The following is a 23019-nucleotide window of genomic DNA, read 5'->3' as shown; positions in this document are numbered from 1 at the left end:
TGAAATATTGAAGAAACTAGGACAAATTCAGCAGTTACATAAATTGTGGTGGAAGTTGTATGTAGAACGTAAGTGGTAAAGCAGAGTAACTTGGTAATCAGTAATTGTGCAAAATGAGTGTAATTTACACTCAGAGGCAGAAATTTACATGTAGGAGGAAAAACAACTAAGCCCTGGTCTACACTACAGAGTTAGGGTGATGTAAGGCAGCTTACATCAGCCTAACTCTGTAAGTGTCTACACTAAAATGGAGCTCCCACCAATGTAACTCGCCCACTACACCAACTTAATAACTCCGCCTCCATGAGAGGCGTAGCACTTAAGTTGATGTAGTTAGGTCGACACAGTGTCACTGTAGACACTGCGTTGCTTACATCAACTGTTACTACCTTGCGGAAGCCATCCCACAATGCCCACACTTACAGTGAAATTGTTGTAAGCGCTCCTGGTTAGGATGCACGCCAACACAAAGAGCATAGTGTGGACATTTAAAAGCAGTTGAATTACCGCAGTGGCTGTAAGTCAATGTAACTTAAGAAGACTCAATTTTGTAGTGTAGACTTACCCTAACACAAGAGTGTCAGATAAAGATATATACTTTCAGTCCAAACAATCTCAAAACATTCGACAAACTCTGTGCTCAATCTTGCTGTCCTTACTCAGGTAACACTGGTGACTTCTTTCAGAGTAGCAGCCGTGTTAGTCTGTATTCGCAAAAAGAAAAGGAGGACTTGTGGCACCTTAGAGACTAACCAATTTATTAGAGCATAAGCTTTCGTGAGCTACAGCTCACTTCCTCAGATGCATATCGTGGAAACTGCAGCAGGCTTTATATATACACAGAGAGTATGAAACAATACCTCCTCCCACCCCACTGTCCTGCTGGTAATAGCTTATCTAAAGTGATTTCCAGCACAAATCCAGGTTTTCTCACCCTCCACCCCCCCACACAAATTCACTCTCCTGCTGGTGATAGCCCATCCAAAGTGACAACTCTTTACACAATGTGCATGACAATCAAGCTGGGCTATTTCCTGCATAAATCCAGGTTCTCACATCCCCCCACCCCCATACACACAGAAACTCACTCTCCTGCTGGTAATAGCTCATCCAAACTGACCACTCTTCAAGTTAAAATCCAAGTTAAACCAGAACATCTGGGGGGGGGGGGGGGGGGGTAGGAAAAAACAAGAGGAAACAGGCTACCTTGCATAATGACTTAGCCACTCCAAGTCTCTATTTAAGCCTAAATTAATAGTATCCAATTTGCAAATGAATTCCAATTCAGCAGTTTCTCGCTGGAGTCTGGATTTGAAGTTTTTTTGTTTTAAGATAGCGACCTTCATGTCTGTGATCGCGTGACCAGAGAGATTGAAGTGTTCTCCGACTGGTTTATGAATGTTACAATTCTTGACATCTGATTTGTGTCCATTTATTCTTTTACGTAGAGACTGTCCAGTTTGACCAATGTACATGGCAGAGGGGCATTGCTGGCACATGATGGCATATATCACATTGGTGGATGTGCAGGTGAACGAGCCTCTGATAGTGTGGCTGATGTTATTAGGCCCTGTGATGGTGTCCCCTGAATAGATATGTGGGCACAGTTGGCAACGGGCTTTGTTGCAAGGATAAGTTCCTGGGTTAGTGGTTCTGTTGTGTGGTATGTGGTTGTTGGTGAGTATTTGCTTCAGGTTGCGGGGCTGTCTGTAGGCAAGGACTGGCCTGTCTCCCAAGATTTGTGAGAGTGTTGGGTCATCCTTTAGGATAGGTTGTAGATCCTTAATAATGCGTTGGAGGGGTTTTAGTTGGGGGCTGAAGGTGACGGCTAGTGGCGTTCTGTTATTTTCTTTGTTAGGCCTGTCCTGTAGTAGGTAACTTCTGGGAACTCTTCTGGCTCTATCAATCTGTTTCTTTACTTCTGCAGGTGGGTATTGTAGTTGTAAGAAAGCTTGACAGAGATCTTGTAGGTGTTTGTCTCTGTCTGAGGGGTTGGAGCAAATGCGGTTGTATCGCAGAGCTTGGCTGTAGACGATGGATCGTGTGGTGTGGTCAGGGTGAAAGCTGGAGGCATGCAGGTAGGAATAGCGGTCAGTAGGTTTCCGGTATAGGGTGGTGTTTATGTGACCATTGTTTATTAGCACTGTAGTGTCCAGGAAGTGGATCTCTTGTGTGGACTGGACCAGGCTGAGGTTGGTGGTGGGATGGAAATTGTTGAAATCATGGTGGAATTCCTCAAGGGCTTCTTTTCCATGGGTCCAGATGATGAAGATGTCATCAATATAGCGCAAGTAGAGTAGGGGCTTTAGGGGACGAGAGCTGAGGAAGCGTTGTTCTAAATCAGCCATAAAAATGTTGGCATACTGTGGGGCCATGCGGGTACCCATAGCAGTGCCGCTGATCTGAAGGTATACATTGTCCCCAAATGTGAAGTAGTTATGGGTAAGGACAAAGTCACAAAGTTCAGCCACCAGGTTAGCCGTGACATTATCGGGGATAGTGTTCTTGACGGCTTGTAGTCCATCTTTGTGTGGAATGTTGGTGTAGAGGGCTTCTACATCCATAGTGGCCAGGATGGTGTTATCAGGAAGATCACCGATGGAATGAGCTCTCAAAAATGGATACTCTCATAAAAAACCAACCTTCCACACAAACTTCCTCGTGGCTGGATTTTACTAAAACTAGACAAGCCATTTACAACGCACATTTTGCTTCTCTACAAAAGAAAAAGGACACTAAACTTTCTAAACTACTACATGCTACAAGGGGCCACAGCAATGGTTCCCTCAACCCACCTAGCAATATTGTTAACCTATCCAACTATACTCTCAGCCCAGCAGAAGCAGCTGTTCTATCTCGGGGCCTCTCCTTCTGCCCCTCCACCCCCACGAACATGATACAGTTCTGTGGTGACCTAGAATCCTATTTTCGACGTCTCCGACTCAAGGAATATTTCCAAAATACCTCTGAACAGCATACTAATCCACAGAGGTCTCCCTACCAACACTACAGAAAGAGGGATTCTAGGTGGACTCCTCCTGAAGGTCGAAACAGCAGACTGGACTTCTACATAGAGTGCTTCCGCCGACGTGCACGGGCTGAAATTGTGGAAAAGCAGCATCACTTGCCCCATAACCTCAGCCATGCGGAACGCAATGCCATCCACAGCCTCAGAAACAACTCTGACATCATAATCAAAAAGGCTGACAAAGGAGGTGCTGTTGTCGTCATGAATAGGTCGGAATATGAACAAGAGGCTGCTCGGCAGCTCTCCAACACGAGTTTCTACAAGCCATTACCCTCTGATCCCACTGAGAGTTACCAAAAGCAACTACAGCATTTGCTCAAGAAACTTCCTGAAAAAGCACAAGATCAAATCCGCACAGACACACCCCTGGAACCCCGACCTGGGATATTCTATCTACTACCCAAGATCCATAAACCTGGAAATCCTGGGCGCCCCATCATCTCAGGCATTGGCACCCTGACAGCAGGATTGTCTGGCTATGTAGACTCCCTCCTCAGGCCCTACGCTACCAGCACTCCCAGCTACCTTCGAGACACCACTGACTTCCTGAGGAAACTACAATCCATCGGTGATCTTCCTGATAACACCATCCTGGCCACTATGGATGTAGAAGCCCTCTACACCAACATTCCACACAAAGATGGACTACAAGCCGTCAAGAACACTATCCCCGATAATGTCACGGCTAACCTGGTGGCTGAACTTTGTGACTTTGTCCTTACCCATAACTACTTCACATTTGGGGACAATGTATACCTTCAGATCAGCGGCACTGCTATGGGTACCCGCATGGCCCCACAGTATGCCAACATTTTTATGGCTGATTTAGAACAACGCTTCCTCAGCTCTCGTCCCCTAAAGCCCCTACTCTACTTGCGCTATATTGATGACATCTTCATCATCTGGACCCATGGAAAAGAAGCCCTTGAGGAATTCCACCATGATTTCAACAATTTCCATCCCACCACCAACCTCAGCCTGGTCCAGTCCACACAAGAGATCCACTTCCTGGACACTACAGTGCTAATAAACAATGGTCACATAAACACCACCCTATACCGGAAACCTACTGACCGCTATTCCTACCTGCATGCCTCCAGCTTTCACCCTGACCACACCACACGATCCATCGTCTACAGCCAAGCTCTGCGATACAACCGCATTTGCTCCAACCCCTCAGACAGAGACAAACACCTACAAGATCTCTGTCAAGCTTTCTTACAACTACAATACCCACCTGCAGAAGTAAAGAAACAGATTGATAGAGCCAGAAGAGTTCCCAGAAGTTACCTACTACAGGACAGGCCTAACAAAGAAAATAACAGAACGCCACTAGCCGTCACCTTCAGCCCCCAACTAAAACCCCTCCAACGCATTATTAAGGATCTACAACCTATCCTAAAGGATGACCCAACACTCTCACAAATCTTGGGAGACAGGCCAGTCCTTGCCTACAGACAGCCCCGCAACCTGAAGCAAATACTCACCAACAACCACATACCACACAACAGAACCACTAACCCAGGAACTTATCCTTGCAACAAAGCCCGTTGCCAACTGTGCCCACATATCTATTCAGGGGACACCATCACAGGGCCTAATAACATCAGCCACACTATCAGAGGCTCGTTCACCTGCACATCCACCAATGTGATATATGCCATCATGTGCCAGCAATGCCCCTCTGCCATGTACATTGGTCAAACTGGACAGTCTCTACGTAAAAGAATAAATGGACACAAATCAGATGTCAAGAATTGTAACATTCATAAACCAGTCGGAGAACACTTCAATCTCTCTGGTCACGCGATCACAGACATGAAGGTCGCTATCTTAAAACAAAAAAACTTCAAATCCAGACTCCAGCGAGAAACTGCTGAATTGGAATTCATTTGCAAATTGGATACTATTAATTTAGGCTTAAATAGAGACTTGGAGTGGCTAAGTCATTATGCAAGGTAGCCTGTTTCCTCTTGTTTTTTCCTACCCCCCCCCCCCAGATGTTCTGGTTTAACTTGGATTTTAACTTGAAGAGTGGTCAGTTTGGATGAGCTATTACCAGCAGGAGAGTGAGTTTCTGTGTGTATGGGGGTGGGGGGATGTGAGAACCTGGATTTATGCAGGAAATAGCCCAGCTTGATTGTCATGCACATTGTGTAAAGAGTTGTCACTTTGGATGGGCTATCACCAGCAGGAGAGTGAATTTGTGTGGGGGGGTGGAGGGTGAGAAAACCTGGATTTGTGCTGGAAATCACTTTAGATAAGCTATTACCAGCAGGACAGTGGGGTGGGAGGAGGTATTGTTTCATATTCTCTGTGTATATATAAAGCCTGCTGCAGTTTCCACGATATGCATCTGAGGAAGTGAGCTGTAGCTCACGAAAGCTTATGCTCTAATAAATTGGTTAGTCTCTAAGGTGCCACAAGTCCTCCTTTTCTTTTTACTGGTGACTTCATACGTCTGAGCATTTTATTTATAGAACCACCACAGAAACACCCACTGCTGCTGTGAAGGGCAGTAGCCTACTGGCAACTGCAGGAAAGTGAGAGGTGGGGGATGTTTTGGCCAAGATAACAGGGCAAATCCCTAGTCTTACAAAAGTTTCCATGGGATCTTTAATGTCCAAGCAGAGCAAACAGAACACCTTAGTTTTTAAGGCCATATTTGAAAGCCCACCTTGAAAAGAAGAATGGCTGAGTCAACTCTGGAAATGTATCTACTCTACACAGATGAAGAATAGCTGAGCTGAACTTGTGCTTCTACGAAGTCTAAGAATTATAAACCTGATTGTTACAGCACTAAGCCATAAACTTAGAGATGTAAACTTGTAAGGGCTTGTCTTCTCTGGTGAGTTAAGTTACAACTTGAATAATGCCATAACTCAAATCCTGCCCCGCCACAAAAACCCTTAACTGAAGTGCAGTTTTAATGTGAGTTGACCCACCCATTGAGGTATAGGCTAAACCAGAGGTGGGAAACTACGGCCCGTGGACCACATCCAGCCTGCGGGAATGTCCTGCCCGGCTCTTGAGCTCCCGGTTGGGGCAGCTAGCTCCCCGGCCCCTCCCCCGCAGTGCTCTGGGCGGCATGGCTGCCTCCGGCTGGGCCACACGGCTGCGAGCTCCTGCCACTCTGAGCAGCATGGTAAGGGGGTGGGGCGGCTGGATAAGGGGCAGGGGGTTCCGGAAGGTAGTCATGCGACAGGGAGGTTGGATAGGGGGTGGGTGTCCTGGGTGGGGGGGGCTGTCAGGGGGCGGGGTGTGGATAGGGGTTGGGGCAGTCAGGGGACAAGGAGCAGGGGGGGTTGGATAGGCATGAGAGTCCCGGAGCGGGGGCCTGTTGGGGGGGTGTGTGTGTGGATAGGGGTTGGGGCAGTCAGAGGACAGGGGCAGGTTGGATAGGGGGTGGGGTCCTGGGGGGGCAGTTAGTGGCGGGGGACAAGGAGCGGGAGGCGGGTTGGATGGGTCGGGAGTTCAGAGGGGGGCAGTCAGGGGGCGGGAAGTGGGAGGGGGCAGATAGGGAGCAGGGGCCAGGCTGTTTGTGGGGGCACAGCCTTCCCTACCCGGCCCTCCATACAGTTTCGCAACCCCAATGTGGCCCTCGGGCCAAAAAGTTTGCCCACCCCTGGGCTAAACTCAAGTTAGCAGAACTCATCAGCTGCTAACACAACCAATCTGTGCAGCTAATACAATCATTCTATGCAGCTCAAGTGCCATTATACAGTGGGGAAGTGAACTTGAGCATAAATAACTCTATTTAATTTTCAGTGAAGACATACCCATGACTTCTACTACAAAGAGCGAAGGCCACGTCTACACGAGCAAGCTTACAGCGGCACAGCTGCACCGATGCAGCTGCGCCCCTGTAAGATTGCTCGTCTAGCCGCGCTATGCCAAGAGGAGAGAGCTCTCCCGTTGAAATAATAAAAACTGCCTCAACGAGCAAGCAGTAGCTATGTCGGCAGGAGAAGCTCTCCCACTGACATAGCGCTGTGCACACTACCACTTATGCTGGCAAAACTTACGTCACTCAGGGGTATGTTTTTTCACACCCCTGAGTGGCATAAGTGGTAATGTAGTCCTGGCCTTCGTAGAGCGTAATGCCTTGGTGGTGCAAAGGCTGGCTGCCTATGGACAGAGAGCCCTAAGTGTTAAGAATCTTTTCTTGATATTCAATCTAGGTTTATGTCTATTAAAGTAAAGCCATTTGCCATTTCAAACAAACCATCTCTCAAAAAAATACAAAATTAATATGGGGGAGAAGTTATTTCTTTAGAGGAGAGAAATATAAAGTGTTACCCACTGCAATTGAGACAGCACTTATGACAGCTCCCAAGTAGCCCTGGATGAACTTGGATGTTGGAGAAGGCTTTGGAAAGGAAAGAAAAAAACAAAACAATTTCAACACAGAATTCTGGTTAGGAAAATAATTTTGAATTATTATTATTATTTTTTAAATGTTTGGTTTTGTCACAGCTGCTGGGTTATACGTGGCCCTGTTAGCTAGTGGGATTGCCAAAACAACAGGAGTTACAGCCTGATGGAGTAGGTTAAAGCAGTGGTTCTCATCCAGGAGTACACATACACCTGGGAGTACGTGGAGGTCTTCCAGAGGATACGTCAACTCATCTAGATCAATGTTTTTCAACCTAGGGGTCAGGGGATGCATATAGGAGGGTCGCAAGGGCAGGGCTGGCATGCAGGGTGGCAAGCAGGGCAATGCCACAGGGGGCCCTGTGAAGCTAAGTTATATGCTTCAGCCTGAGCCCCACTGGGCAGCAGGGGCTGAAGCATGTAACTTACCTTTGCGGGCCCCCTGTGGTTTTTAAGTGACGTGAAACTTAGGGTACGCAGGACAAATCAGACTCCTGAAAGAGGTAGAGTGTTCTGGAAAGGTTGAAAACCACTGAGTTAAAGGACTTGGAAAATTATTTATTTAGCACCAGAAATTTACTCTTTGTCCCGGAAATATTATACATAAATGCGATTTGGCAAAGTGGCAGAACTATTCACACACACACACCCACACACACATACATTATGAACCCAAAGCTTTCTGATTTAACTATAGCTCTTTGAAAGGTTATCTTGACCTGACAATTTCTTTTAGCTTTTAATGAGAATCTATTGCATGCAAGTGCAAGTGCTCTCAGACATCATGAGAAGTGATACAACAACGTAAAAGTTTGGGGAAGGAGGTGTGAAAGAAAGACTAGGAGTAAGAACACTTTAGTTCTGCAACTGTATTGAGAGGAACACCCCTGGGATAGTAACAAAATGAGGGAAAGACTTGTCCCCCGCCTCCCACCAGGGGTTGTATATTTAATCGCCGAGTCTTCTTTTGTCATCAGAAAAGCCAAATATCTATCATCGTTGCTCTTTACTATGTTAAATTAAGTCACTTCTTACCAACCAAGACTATCAACTGGGCCAGCCCAATGGCAAACTGCAGTCGCGGCAGCACGTTGTCTGCCATGTAGGAGAACAAGATCTGGAAGAGAAACTGACTCATCTCCCCAAATTAGTGGCTCCCATGTGCACTGGAGAAGAGAGAAGCTTGGTGTCTGGAAAGAGGCCCAGAATCCCCACTTTTAAATGCTCTTGAAAATGATAGCATTAGATACAGAGGGCATGCCAATGCAGCTCCTGCGCTAGCTTTATCTAACCAGTTCTGCCAGTGTACCTGTAAAGAGAGAGGACCCTGCAGAACTCCTCTATGCAGTCACCCTGATTTCAAATGCTTGCAACCCGTCTGAAGGTGTAGACTGAATACTGCGGAATCACACTAGCAGATGGTTCTTATTAGCACTAACCAGCAAGTACCAGAAGGAACCAGAATCTAGAGCTGAGAGGTCCTGCCTTGGGGAATGGTTTTATGTCTGGTTGACGTTATTTGAGTTACCAATAAAGTCAAACCCTAGGAAGGAGCTAAATTAGGATTACAGACAGCATGCATACATTCTACCAAGCAGAATAGGAACTACACCTGCTTATATCACCTAAACCCAGACCAGCAACAGCCCTGCTATTCTGGAACAATACCCCTGGTTTTGGTACTTTGAGGATTTGAACAAAGGACAACCAGGGACTAGACTGAAAACAAACTCAGTCCATTTATTTTCTAAGACAATTTAATAGTGAAGGCTCCATAGGAGAAAGGCCAATCCATAAACCTGCTGTGGCACCTACCCTGCAGTTTCTGTTAAAGTCCAAGATTCAGGAATTATGCTTCCAGTGTCAAAAAAGATCAGACTTACTGTAGATACTGCCTATGTAGCATCTCCTCACCTTAGTTGCATTTCGGTTTGCATAGTTGACACATGCGTTGTGGCTCTGATTCAACCACTGAAAAGGAAACAAAAGGAAATAAGAGATACAAACAACTGTTTTAAAAAAGAGAATGTATCTATGTCACTACTGCTGCCAAAAAAAACGAAAAAAAAAACAAACCCAAAAAACTCCCCCCTCCCCAAACATGATACAGAAAAGTCCACTTTATCCAATTATACCTCCACTGGGTCATGGAAGCTTTGTGATATCAACGAGAAGACTGTTATATGGCTGTGAAAGTACAGGGGTAACGGAGAGGAAAAACTAAATGCAGAAATGTAGGTTATCCACTCTACACACACATACGCACGCACACAAACGACCGCCACCCCTTCACATTTCTAAAGCTTTGTGCATACTTAGAGTCCAATCCATTCCCCTTTTAAGTCAAGGGGTGTCTTTTAAATGACATCAATGGACAATGAATCTGGCCCTCTGACCACAGTACTAGCTGCAGTAAAGTTTAAAAGGGACACGGTCCGATAGTTTAGTCCCTAAATTTAGGTTTTTTAAATAAAAGTTTTATAAAATCTATTAATATGAATATTTTCATGATACTTAAGAAAACCCAGTAAAAACAGTGGGTGTGCTCAGACTTAAACGTCCTATTACAGCTATCCCAGAACAACAGCCTTGTACTATTCCTATTATTGGTACTAGCCTAGAGGTTCCAACAGAGATCAGAGTCCCACTGTGCTAGGTGCTGTAGATACACATAGTGAGATAGTCTCCCCCACTGGTCTTTTGTTTAAGAGTGGCTGTTTGATCCCTTTAGGGGCTACACCCAAAAGAAAGACAAATAGGCTGGTCTCTCCCATCTGTCTGGGGGAGAGGGGGGAGCGAATCTCTCCTTGGTATCCTCCACTGTCACCATTTTGTTATATTGCATCCCACTCCTGGCCCTACAGTTGACATCCCAGTGTCTCTGACCCTCTCCTTTTCACCTGCATTAAATTCACACAGACACGGACGCACACTAAAACTAGAAAATAAAAACACACCCTAAATTAAAACAGTAAAATTGTGATAAAAACTGATCTAAAGCTGGAAAGATCAAACCTTTTTAAAAATTCTTTGCATAAATGATAGCATCATTGAAGGGTTACAGAACACGGCAATTTTAACATTAAACATCCTTCTTCCTGCTCTGTTCCATGACATCCCTTATAGAAAGTTGCAGGATATTATAGGGCCTAGCAGCCAATCTTTTAGACGCTCATTAAACTCAGTGGTTCTCAAACTGGGGGTTCATGGGAGGCTGGGGATCATGAATCTACTGTACCATTTAGGGGATATGGACTGGATGATCTAGTTGGTATGTCCATCTCTGACTTCTAGGATAAGATTTACTCCAATGGAATTGTGCCAGCAACAGTAATGGCAACTGGAGAAGAGTAACGCCGTGCTTTTGAACTGAAGTGCTTTATCCACAGCAGTTGTGAATTAAAAGAACTACGGTTCCCCACCCCACTCCCAAAGCAGGTGCCACACATAATGTGCTTCAATGTAAGAGTAGGATACTACTGGTTCTTCTCCAGCTAATGGCCAGAACCTGAGAGGAGAGAAAGAAGAAAGGGGAGAAACAGAGTCACCAAGTGGTTAAATGTGGGGAAGGCATAGGCACAGAAGGACCAAATTGGGAAAAAGCGGTAGTGGTGGCCCACAAGCATGTTCTTCCTATTGATCTCAGAACTTTCACATAAAGGAATACATGGGGCCACCAAAATTTGCCTTTTATGCTAAAAAAAATATGATTTATGAGAATTTTGTTTGGCAATAGGTGTTTGGAATTTGTCCTGGTTTCCAAGTGAGTCTTTATAAAGCTCCACTAATCAAACTCTACTGAAGTGGTCCATCGAGCAGAGCTAGAGAAACTTCTGTAACAGACACTCAATCAGGTGGAATTGGGTTTCATTGAGAACCCAATACTCACCCCTGCTTGATCACCATCCCACAACTCCACCCCAGTTACAGACCAGAATCTCAGCTCAGAAATAGAAAACTGGGACAAGTTTTGCCCCACTCCCTTCCTACCTTAAGCAGTCTTTAGAATGGGGATGGATCAGTGCCCTGTTATCCACTCTCTGGCTCTGCTGTCTTCTGGGGTGGCTGGCTGATACACTTCTGGACTCTTCAGGGGGTGGCTGGATGGCCCACTCCCCCTGTCTGCAGAGTTCAGAGGGGGTGGCAATGGTAGTAGGGCCACTCCCCCCACATCCAGGAAAGATCAACTGGAGGGAGGGCGTTCTGAACATTCCCTCAATTCAGCAAAAATGGGACTCCAAAGGCTCAGAGGGTCCCACTCATGCTGCTCCAATGACTGCTTACCTCAGTCTGGGGCCTGACATGCCCTGGACTGCAACATGCGTACTCAAGGTGCTGTGGTTAAAGTATGTCAGTGCAGGCGCACGGGGCTGCTCTTCTCCAGCTCCTGGTCAGAACCTGAGAAATGATACTGAAAGGAGAGAAGAAGGGAAAGAAACAGAAAGGAGTCAGAAAAGGAGAAAAGGAGGGGGAAAAGAGAACTGGAAAGATGGAGGGGTAATGGGGATAGAGGAAGAAGGGAAAGAGGGAACACGGATGGAGGAGCAAAAACGTTCTCTCCCTGGGAAGTCGGGTGACCCCCATATTTTTTGCACCACAAATTAAGTTGGCATCTGAAGTTTGAGAGAAGCACTCCCAAAATGAACCTCTCCTGTTAACATTGTGATCTGAGGCAACTTGGTCTGACAGTGGGTCCAGCAGGCCGTCAGGACCAGAAAAAGTTTGAGAACCACTGAAGCAGCCTTCCAAGCATGCTCCGAGTTAGTCAAGTTGAAGGCTATGTTCCTTTTCTTTGCTGTGGGCTGGGATTGCATCTGATCACAGTTTGTCAAGCAGTTAGAATCCTACTTTTTGCATGTCGAATTCTACCTCTACATAAGCACATGTAACTCCCAGTGAAGTCAATGCTGTTCTACTATTGATCTGGGACTTGAAATTTGTATATTCTGTTAATGAATTTATCTTGGATTATGCTCTTGTGGGTTGTTGACTTTTTTTTTTAGAATACTCTTTCCAGTTCCAAATAAGGATTCTGACACCCTTATTTACACTGAATAAATGTATTCTTCTGAGCGTATGTGCAGTGTGCCTCAGGTGGCATGTAACCAGGATTCATCACTGAATTTGGTCCACTGGTTGGATCATTAGCTTCCCCAGCCCGGGCCAGGTACTGATGGGGAGTGCGACGTGAGCGCTGATCCATGGCCCCCAGTAACTGCATAGTAGTCCCTTTGATTTCAGTGAGACTTATTGCACAGTAAGGTACTACTCACAGTGTATACGAATCTGGTCCTTGAAGAATTTCACAAAACGTGTCTCATGTGCTCTTCATGTGTCAGTATAATAATGCCAGCATCTGTAATTTTCACTCCATGCATCTGAAGAAGTGGGTTTTTTACCCACGAAAGCTTATGCCCAAATAAATCTGATAGTCTTTAAGGTGCCACTGTACTCCTTGCTGTTTTTACAATTAAACAGGTTTTGTGCTGTGCTTGTAGCTGGAGTCCTAGTTAAGAACAGACCCTTCAGTTTACCCCTTCAACTTTCTCTAAGTACAGAACACAAGGTTCACCTTTCACTGTGAACAGGGACTCTTTAGGGTCTTATCCTGCTACCCTTAATCACATGAGTAGTCTTTACACATGCCAGGAGTCTCATTGACATCAGTGGGGCTATGCACATGAGGAAGAGTAGCATAATCAAGTGTCTGATCCTGCACCACTGAAATCAAAGGGAGTTTTGTCACTGACTTCATGAGTTCTTAGGCATCATGACAGTGGGAGAAGTGAAAAACTCTAGACATTTCCAGCCACACTGCCTCTTAAAGTTGTATATTGCACAAGATGCAGCTTCAGCGTTTGAACTATGTGGCCATAACTTACCTTGTTGAATTTAAACACAGCCACAAGCTACTAGGATACGCTTATGTTTTCTGTTGACTGCACATACCCTTTCCAAAGTCCTAGATAGTTTGCATTATGCCTTGATCTTCCACGGCTGGCATGACATTTTATAGCACTATTTACTTTGAAGGCAATAAACAAAGATTTTTAAGAACAGCTTGAATAAGTCTTTTTATTTCAATTATTCAGAATTGCTTATTTGGGATAACCTTTACTATGGCTCAAATTCTCACACACACACACACACCTCTTAAATAGCTTTGTACAAAGAAACTATGTAGGGGTAACTGCAGAAAATTTAGCCAAGCCCCCACTCCCTCTCCCAAACCCGACTCAGCACGCAGAACTGGCATGGAGCCCAGCTATCAGCAAATGTGGAGTCTTCTGCATGTAAGTTCCGCTGCCTTGGGGACCTTCTGAAGCCTCAGAGCCCTGTGGATGAATTTCACTAAGAGAATATGCAGTGTAGCTGTAGTTGTGTCGGTCCCAGGGCATTAGAGAGACAAGGTGGGTGAGGGAATATCTTTTATTGGACCAACTTCTGTCGGTGAGAGAGGCAAGCTTTTGATCTACACACAGCACTTTTTTCTAAGAGCTCCATGGAGTTTGAAAGCTTGTCCCTCCCACTAACAGAAGTTGGTCCACAAAAAGATATGACCTCACCCCCCCCCCCCTTGTTTCTCTGACAGAATATGTCCTTTTCAAGGTATGTAAAGGCTGGAACCTAAACTACTTGACAGAATGTCTTCAAAACAGCAGAGGTGTGAGCGTCAAGGGCCTAATTCTCCATGGCTTTGCACCTCATGTCATTGTTTACACTTGAGCAAAGTGGGTGTATAGTAATACAATTTGGATTTAGCACCATTTTACACCTTCTTTACACAGGTGTACATGATAACACAATGTGCAAGGCAGTGGAGAATCAGCCCCATGGGTTTATTTGCAGCATACTCCAGTCCTACCAAAAATTTCCAGTTACATCCAGCCATACCATCTTCTCATTAACTAAGATGCTCTTGATGCAGAAAAGTAAATATGCCTTAGTCACGCTGTCCTCATTTTTTGGGTCTGTACTGGAGATGTAATTCAATGATGCCTTTCTTTTTGTCACACAAGTCCATAGACTCAATGTGCCATGGCAGAAGATTGTTACCTGCCAAAAAACAGTGGACACCAGCGTCTGGTTTGGCAGGAGAAGACCAACAACCTACAAGAGAGAGGAACGATTAAAATAAAAAAAAAAAAAGCATAATGAATACACTGTCGGTCTCTTTGTGGGAGGGTGGAAAGGTTTTTATTCTTTGATATGTTTATTGTTTCAACTTTTGGAAATGTAGCTCCTCTAGAAAATGTCAAAAAGAGATCAGATTTTAATGTTGGAAAACCCTGAAGTTCAAGTGCTCTTAATTGGGACCAATTGCTTTAAAGATCATGAGTTTACATTCCTCATACCCACAGTTACAAGGACCCTAGAGGTCCAAATCTGGGCCATGAGTTCAGTCCCATGTTCACTGGGCCAATAGGGATGGGGATATTGGGCCTCACATGGGTATGTAGGGAGCAGCACAGAAAGGCTGTGTCCCATTCCACAAGAGAAAAGGTGCCACAATGCATGGAACTGAAGAGGGATGGGAAAGGAAGTATAAAGGAACTCCTTAGGTTAACCCCCAAACAAAGCTCCCAGTGAGATGAATTGTCAGCTAATGGGTAGATATAATAGGATATGCCTTCACATTTTTATTTTTTTTTCCCCTCCAGCTACCTAATTCTCTGGGAATTAGAGTGGAAAGACAAGCGTGGATCTGTAATGTGAAGACTGTCTATTTCAGAGCCCAGCAAATCAAATTTATTCCTGAATGTGTGCATTTTTCATAGGAGCCCATGTTACCAGGAGAAAAAATGCTCCTCATAGTACCACTCTGACCTCGGGGCTAGAAGGCTGTGGATTCACCCACACTCTTGGACTTTGCACTAGGCCATCCTCTCTGATCTTATTTATGCTGAGGATGAGGGGAGGGTAAAACCTGATATAACAGCCAAAAGAATCAGTCAAAAGGAAGGGAGGTGAGCCCACGATCACCACTCATTTGCAGCTGCATCAGTTTTGGGGGTACAACTCACAGCCTAAGAATCCAGAAGAGAGAAACAACAACTAAAAAGAGGGTATAAAAAAGGTTGGATGGGCTGGTTTAGTTTACACCTTCCTGTTAAGTTGATTTTTCCTCCTACGTTCTTTCTTGAAATATAAGTTACACCTACTTTGCATGCCTGTCGAGTGCCAAATCAGTGAGTTACACTAACTTACCATTTACATCCAGCATGTAACTAACACCACGATTTACATTATCGGCAAACTTGGCCCAGATATTTCCATAGGAGTTGCACCTCATTCCAACAGGTCTGAATTTGGCCTCAAGAGGCAACGGGTTAAAAAGATTGGGGAAGATGAGGCAGCCCAAAACATTAGTCATTTATAATCTGAACTTCAGTGGAAGAAAACAAGAAAGAGACTAAATGAAAAGAAAAAGAACACCCAAAATCTGCATGACTGAAAGAGGCACATTTAATGCAAACTCTCCATATGTGCAAGAGTCTGCCAAGGAATGTACAGCTTCACTTTTAATTACTGTCAAGGAAAAAAAACAGCTAAAAAGGAAAACAAAATAAAAAACCCTAAACACCAGAAATATATCAACCACCAAATTCTAATTGCCTGACTGATGTGATGGTCATTGTGGCTTTGAAGCCAAGAGATGTAGATGCTTTCCCTAAAGATTTGCTGATTCTGACAAGACTCTAGCTGAAAGAGGTCAAGTGGGATGAATTACCAAGAGGGATCTTTATGTTTACAAAACCAAAGTCCTTTCCTACTGGTTAAGGAAAGTGGATTTATCTGTGAGTCCATATTAACAATAGTACTCAGCTCCTATCTACTGCAGTATTGCCAGTCCCAAGCAGCCAAAAACCATGAATCAGAACCCAAGAAAGAAATTAAAAACAGATTCCCAAATAATCACACAAATCCAGGAGCTGAGGATTTAAGAAAATTGCCAAATATAATGAGACTCGCAATAAAATTGCAGGAGTTGGCAACACTGCGGACTGCTTTTCATCCCCAAGTACTTTACAAAGGGAGGCAAGTGTTTCCCCCTTTTACAAAGGGCACATGGTGGTAGAAGTGACTTGCCTAAGGTGACTCAGCAGGCCAGTAGCACAGCCAGGCATGGAACCCTGCTCTCTTGACTCTGACTCCAACGCCCTACCCACTAGGCTATGCTGCTGAATTAAGTAAGCTCAGATGAAGCCTCTTCCTAAGTTGGTGTCTTGTTCTAGGCTAGAACCATAAGACTGCTGCACAATCATTTTGCTCAAGGAATTCCCATCCCCCTATGTTCAATGTAAGATTCACACTGTTTTTATGCTAGAGCAGGCTGCCAATTTTGTCACTAAATTTCACAGATAGATTGGCATAAATGTTACATTTTAATTTTAACATTTGAAAATGCTTCTTTAAAAAAAAAGACAAGAGGTTCCAGTTTATCCTTTACAGCTAGTGAAATTGGACTCATCTGACAGCTCTCAGCTCTGCTGACAGATCTGGATTTGGGCCGATTTCATTGTCAATTTGATCGTTAACTCATTTCTGTTTAACCTAATTTTTGTTTAAAATAATGTCCCACCACAAGTTGCCACCAAAATGTAGGTTACAACAAATTAATAACACTAATTTTAACCTCTATATTTTGGTGACCATGTTATCACCTTCCTTGGAGAGGATCATTACTCTTATGCCTTATAGTGATAGACTCAAGCTCAATCTGTTTAGCTTAACAAAAAGAAGGGGTGATTTGATCGCAGTTCGTAAGTACCTGCTTATGGAACAAATAATTGATAATGGGCCCGTCAGTCTACTAGACAAAGGTATAATATGAGCCAATGTCTGGAAACGTGGAAACAAATTCAAACTGGAAATAAGGTGTCAATTTTTAACAGTGAGGGTAATTAACCACTGGAACAATTTACCAAGAGTCCTGGTGGATTCTCCATCACTGGCAATTTTTAAATCAAGATTGGACGTTTTTTCCTAAACAAAATGCTCTCGATATTATTTGGGGAAAGTTTTATAGCCTTTGCCATACAGGAGGTCTGACTAGATCAGGGATCAGCAACCTTTGGCACGTGGCCCATCAGGGAAATCCGCTGATGGACCAGGACGGTTTGTTTACCTGCAGCGTCTGCAGGTTCGGCCGATCGCAGCTCCCATGGCCGAGGTTCGCCAATGGGGGATGCGGAACGCAGCGGCCAGCACATCCCTCGGCCCGCACCACTTCCCGCAGCTCCCATTGGCCTGGAACAGCAAACCACGGCCAGTGGGAACTGCGATCAGCTGAACCTGCAGACGCTGCAGGTAAACAAACCGTCCCAGTCCATCAGCGGATTTCCCTGACGGGCCGCGTGCCAAAGGTTGCTGATCCCTGGACTAGATGATCACAATGGCCCTTTCTGGCCTTGGAATCTATGAATGAGTGTTGTATGCCTCAATGCACTTAGTTTATGAGGTTTCAACCAGCAGATTTCAATCTTTACAATAGTTGAGGCAGCATGATCTCGAGGATTTAAAAAAAAAAAAAGCTGGAATCCAAAAGTATATGAATTTTTCATCATGGTACTGATATCAACTTGCTATGTTGCCTGGGGCAAGTCACTTAAAATTGCTGTGCCTCAGTTTCCCAATCTGTAAAATGGGGGTAATACTTAGCTACTTCACAGGCAGAGGGTGAGGAGTAACTGAAGTTTAAGCATTATAAATGCAGTCAGGGAAACCTCTAATCTGGCCTTCACTCAAGATATTGTCCCCAAATGTTAATACAGTCAACTGAAAATAACAAACATGAACTGAGAGATGCACACTTAGCAATAACCCATAACTAATGACTTTTCAACAGTTCATTAGAGAGGATTTTGATTTTCATTGGGGGAAAGGAGTTATTGGGGGTGTGGGGGTCAAATAATCCTGGGTACTGTGACGTAGCTCTTAAGTTTGCGGGGCTCTCACTAGATTTGTCACATTCTGGAAGCAGCTTGTCAATTATACAGAGGAGGAAGGATCTGAAGACCAATGCAGAAGTTACATTTTACAGGTGATCAGTGCACCTTGGGGTATTAGACACCTGCGGCCGGCCCATGCCAGCTGACTCAGCCTTGTGGGCTTGGGTCAAGGGACTATTTAATTGCACTGTAGACTTTCAGGCTCAGGCTGGAGGGTCTTAGAGCCCAGGCTACAGCCTGAATCCAAACATCTAGACCATAATTAAACAACCCCTTAGCCTGAGCCTCCGCGAGCCTGAGTCAGCTGGCATAGGCCAGCCATGGGTTTTTAATTGCTATGTAGACAGACCCATTATCTTTCTGGAGAAAGAGCCAGGTAGAAGATTAACCAAAAACTAGAAGATATTACAAAAATAGCAGGATACTATGTGCAGGGAAGGAAGTGAATAACGTGTAACAGGCAAACAACCTTAAACATGACAAGCTAAATCCATCAGGGCACATTTTGCACAATGAAACCCTCGCTAACGTGTGATGGGAAAGGTGTGAACATTTTGTGAATGTCACACCGAAGTAGTGTGGAATTTGGAGAATTCTATGTGAGTGCTAAAAAATGCATTTCCTGTTACACTCAGACTGGGTGGGGAGAGATGCTAAAATACTTACGATGGGTGTTCCAAAAGGAATGTAACCTATAAAAAAAAGAAAGAAAGATACGCACATTTTAATACATAGAGATTAAGGAGGTATCACACCTGAGAAACCTGGTGCTGCTATAAACATAGGACAGGAAACACATAGGGCATGAGTCTGAGGGTCCTCTTGTTTGCACCGGTATAACTCCAGTGACTTTAGTGGAGTTACAGCTTGACAATCAGGAGTGAGAGAAAAATGGACTCACAGTTTTTACCTCACTTTCCCTTCTCAGCTCTTGGGTGTTTTAAGTGTTAACCAAGGGTTTTTTTTAGGCTTTGCCTGCACTGGAAAAGTCACACTGGTGTAACTACGTTGGTTAGGGATGCAATATTTGTACCGATATCCTGATATATAAACCCTAGCATGGATGTAGTTATAACACTATAAAGGAGCCTTATACTGGTACATCTTTTTTCTCTTCCCAAACCAGAATATGTATAGCTATAGCTGCATCCACATTGGAGGAAGGAGGGTGTACTGCTTTAGCTATAACAGTATAGTTAAAATGGAAACACTCTAGCGTGGGCAAGCCCTTACCCGAAATATCAATGGCCCTCTACAAAAATCACATACTCCACATATTGCCTCCCTCAGCAAGAGCTGCCAGTTACCACACTTCGCTCTGCTACAGCACGTCTCACCAGAGAGTCTAAGAGCATGTTACAAATATTAATGCATTAAGCCTCACAACCCCAGTTGACAGACAGGGATGTCATAGCCCAGGGAGGTGAAATGATTTGCCCAAAGTTACACAGCAAGTCAGTGGCAGAACAGGGGAGAGAAAAGTTTTTAGAGAATGAAGCACCAATCCTGCCATTTCTCCCATGCTCACAGGTTGTTCCACCGCATGAGCTTATTTCCCAGCATAGCACATTAGAAACCAGATAAGGTCCCTTCTAAAAGGGGATTCAGACTCTCCCTGCTGGTTGCTCTCCCAAGAAGGTACCAAAGGAACACTTCTGTACAGTAATTGCCCCACAAACACAGCCACAGCTTGATCCACAGTAAAGGAAGGTAGTGCTCTTTTGCCTCAAGGGATGGAACACTACTGAAAAGAGGGGGACGAAGAGGCTGATTTAATGGTGCAACAGCAGCTGTCTCACACCAAGGCTGGATGTAGTATGGCACAAAAGAAAAGCATTCTGTCTCTGAGGGAGAAAGAACATGGGTTGGCGGTATGAAAGGTGCCTTCCAAGAATTCTGTTCTAGTTAGGTTCTTCTACTATGCCCATCGCTGTGGTACGTGGCCCAACCCACTCTCCTTAGTGGAAGAAAGTACCAGAGTGTTTGTTTATGTGGCAGCTTTCTTTCCTTGCTCCGAGGTTAAAATGAATGCTAACACTTAAAAAGAGTGCCTGGATACCACAGGATGGGCACTTTAGAGAGGCCAGAGATGAGATAAGCCACAGTTCACATTCAGATGTCCAGGGGGTACATCTGAGAGGGAGAAGAATGAGGCAGACATTAAACATTTAAAAGATTCAGAGAAAGAACTGGGACAAAAATGGGATTATAACATTGACTATGTGTTTTCAGTAAGATTAGTAAAACAGATCAGTACACTGATTAGAGGATATACTCTACCTGACATTCTGAAAGGCATGAAGATCTTCTCATTAGTATCAGGATGTATGATGGCCTACAAAACAATCAGTAAATAGACATGGTGAAAGCATGGAAGTGGCTGGCAAGCAGCAAAGAGCCTGACCCTTCCCATTATGTACAATATGTTTAACCAGAGAGCAGAGAGACACACGTACGTGTCTCTACAGCAGCATAAGCAGCATGCTGCACGTGGCTTTTGCAGCACAGATCAGTGGCCCATGACCATTCAGTAGTCTTCACAAAACCCTCCTCCTGCTTATTGGTTTTCTGCTCCTTTAAAAATTCTTGACATAACTGAGTGCTAACGAGAAGTGACAGCTTGACAACACTGGAGACAGAAGCATAGAACAAGTACATAATGAGCACTAGCAATGTCCACAAAGAACATGCATCAGTGTGCTTTAACCCTGACCTGGGAGGTACTACCTCTAGGGACAAGAATAGAATTTAGTCTCCATGGCCCACTCTGTCCTTAGTGTCTGCTAACAATGAGACCGGCTTTGTTGGTGGTTTTGTAATCTGGACACTCAGACTAAATTCACTGTACACAAGACACTAACAGCCATTAGATAGTAATAAGTCATTGTCAAGTGGATTAGATGGGAAGCAGCAACCTAAATCAGTGCAATGTTGCTCTCCTGTCCTGTGTGTAGGTTTGAAGTTTTGATACAGTAAAGTTTTTGAAGAAAAAAAAAATCAGTTCTAAGCAAATGTTCAGGACAGATTTTAAATTCAAATTATTCAGAAGTGTTACTCAGCTCTCCTGCAGTAAATTGAGTTGTTCAGAAATTCCTGTGATTATAAAATTAAAAGCATATTTTCTGAAATGACAGTTTTTATTTAACTCTTCCTGACTTTATACACGATGGGTTCTACTCACAACCCCCATTCCTACTAAATCTATATATACATTTTCCTCGGATTAAGGGTGAAGAGTCTCTCAATAATCTATAACAATAACGAAAGCTCTCTCCATTCACATGTATTGTAAATCAGGTTGAGGCAAGCATGGACATTTGCATGGAAATCCAACAGAGCCTGACCATTGTGTTGCCAATTGAAAACATGATTGTATGGTCATCTGGTGTTACTGAAACAAAGAATTCTCCAGTAAAATCCTATCGACTACCATAATGGTTCATTGCACTACTTTATGGCCGCAGGAGAAGTTCAGCCTTCATGTCCATCCAGTTCTTGGCCTCACTGTGGAGACCACTTACAAAGGAGCCAACTGTGGTAGTTTTGTGCTGTGGACACCTGTTCATTAAGAACTGGACTGAGACCATCAATTTATTCCATTCTACAGCTGTCCATAAAAGTCACCTTTGGTCTTTCTCACTTTAGGCAGATAAGGACAGATCTCCATATGAAGCCAGTGAGGATGCACCAGTGTAAAAACTGGTGTAAACAGGGGTGAGACTCAGTCTGCTAGTGTTTTGGGATTGTCCAGGGGAAAGATATAACAGAGTTTTTATTGATTAACCAATTTATTTGAGCATAAGCTTTCGTGAGCTACAGCTCACATCCGATGAAGTGAGCTGAAGCTCACAAAAGCTTATGCTCAAATAAATTGGTTAGTCTCTAAGGTGCCACAAGTACTCCTTTTCTTTTTGCGAATACAGACTAACACGGCTGTTACTCTGAAAAGAGTTTTTATTGTTATGGAAGAAATGTCAAACCAGTTAATGGAAATGTGGAGACCAGGAAAACTCTAGGCTAGATAAATGGGAGAAAATGAAGACATAAAATTATATATATAAACAATAAAATAAAATTAAGACTCTTGTGTGGGGAAAAACTTATTTGCACATGCTATTTTATCTTGTCAGAGAAAATGTAACTGAAAAACCGTGACAGACAAAGAAGAACCACCTTTCCCCCCATTTAGGAAAAACAGAAGGGAATAGTGATATTTTAAAAGAGGAATAAAATATTTAAAAGCATGTTACCTGCTTTATTTTTTGAGCTCCCCAAAGCTAGAAAAATAAAATAAAATATTAGTTTTTAAAACATCAGCACAGAAGAATCCACATTAATCCTCTGATCTGTTACATTAAAGGAACGGGGAGAATCGCTCTAAGAAAGAACTTTCCTCTGGATGTCAGAGACGGTTATTAAGGGCCCTATTCTACCACCTTTACCCACATTGAGAAGTACCTTATCAGAGCCAGTAGTTCTACTGAAATGAATGATACCACTTGGAGAGGAAGACACTGTTCAACATAAGACAGAATGGCAGAATTCAGACCTTATATTGTAAGCTTCTGAGATGAGGAACACTGCCCTCTTTACTTTTTTATGTACACATCTGATTAGCACAATAACACCTTGAATGAGCTCCCAAGACTCCCACCTGACATCAGT

The 23019-nt window shown here is 44.0% G+C and overlaps 1 protein-coding gene and 1 long non-coding RNA gene across 3 annotated transcripts in view; both read right to left on the bottom strand.

Moving 5' to 3' along the window:
- SFXN5 (sideroflexin 5) overlaps positions 1-23019 on the bottom strand; it is a 179452-nt gene that overhangs the window by 103569 nt on the left and 52864 nt on the right. The window contains exons 4-9 of one of the 2 annotated variants that reach the window (XM_084625465.1): positions 22605-22631; positions 20635-20689; positions 19021-19046; positions 14459-14512; positions 9317-9373; positions 7332-7397 (exon numbers count right to left, since the gene is read on the bottom strand). In XM_084625465.1, coding sequence (XP_084481591.1) covers positions 7332-7397; positions 9317-9373; positions 14459-14512; positions 19021-19046; positions 20635-20689; positions 22605-22631 — 285 coding nt within the window. The remainder of the gene's footprint in view (positions 1-7331; positions 7398-9316; positions 9374-14458; positions 14513-19020; positions 19047-20634; positions 20690-22604; positions 22632-23019) is intronic. The other variant, XM_084625466.1, reaches the window with a different exon arrangement.
- On the bottom strand, positions 10692-11805 carry LOC311519182. The gene is made up of 3 exons (XR_014711215.1): positions 11687-11805; positions 11393-11524; positions 10692-10910 (listed from the first exon to the last, which is right to left on the bottom strand). It is a non-coding gene; the product is annotated as an uncharacterized lncRNA (long non-coding RNA).

This window comes from Lepidochelys olivacea (genome assembly GCF_965140295.1).
Source record: "Lepidochelys olivacea isolate rLepOli2 genome assembly, chromosome: 4".
Classification (NCBI taxonomy): Eukaryota; Metazoa; Chordata; order Testudines; family Cheloniidae; genus Lepidochelys; species Lepidochelys olivacea.
The sequence above is the reverse complement of the archived record's forward strand: the minus strand, read 5'-3'. Positions and strand labels throughout refer to the sequence as shown.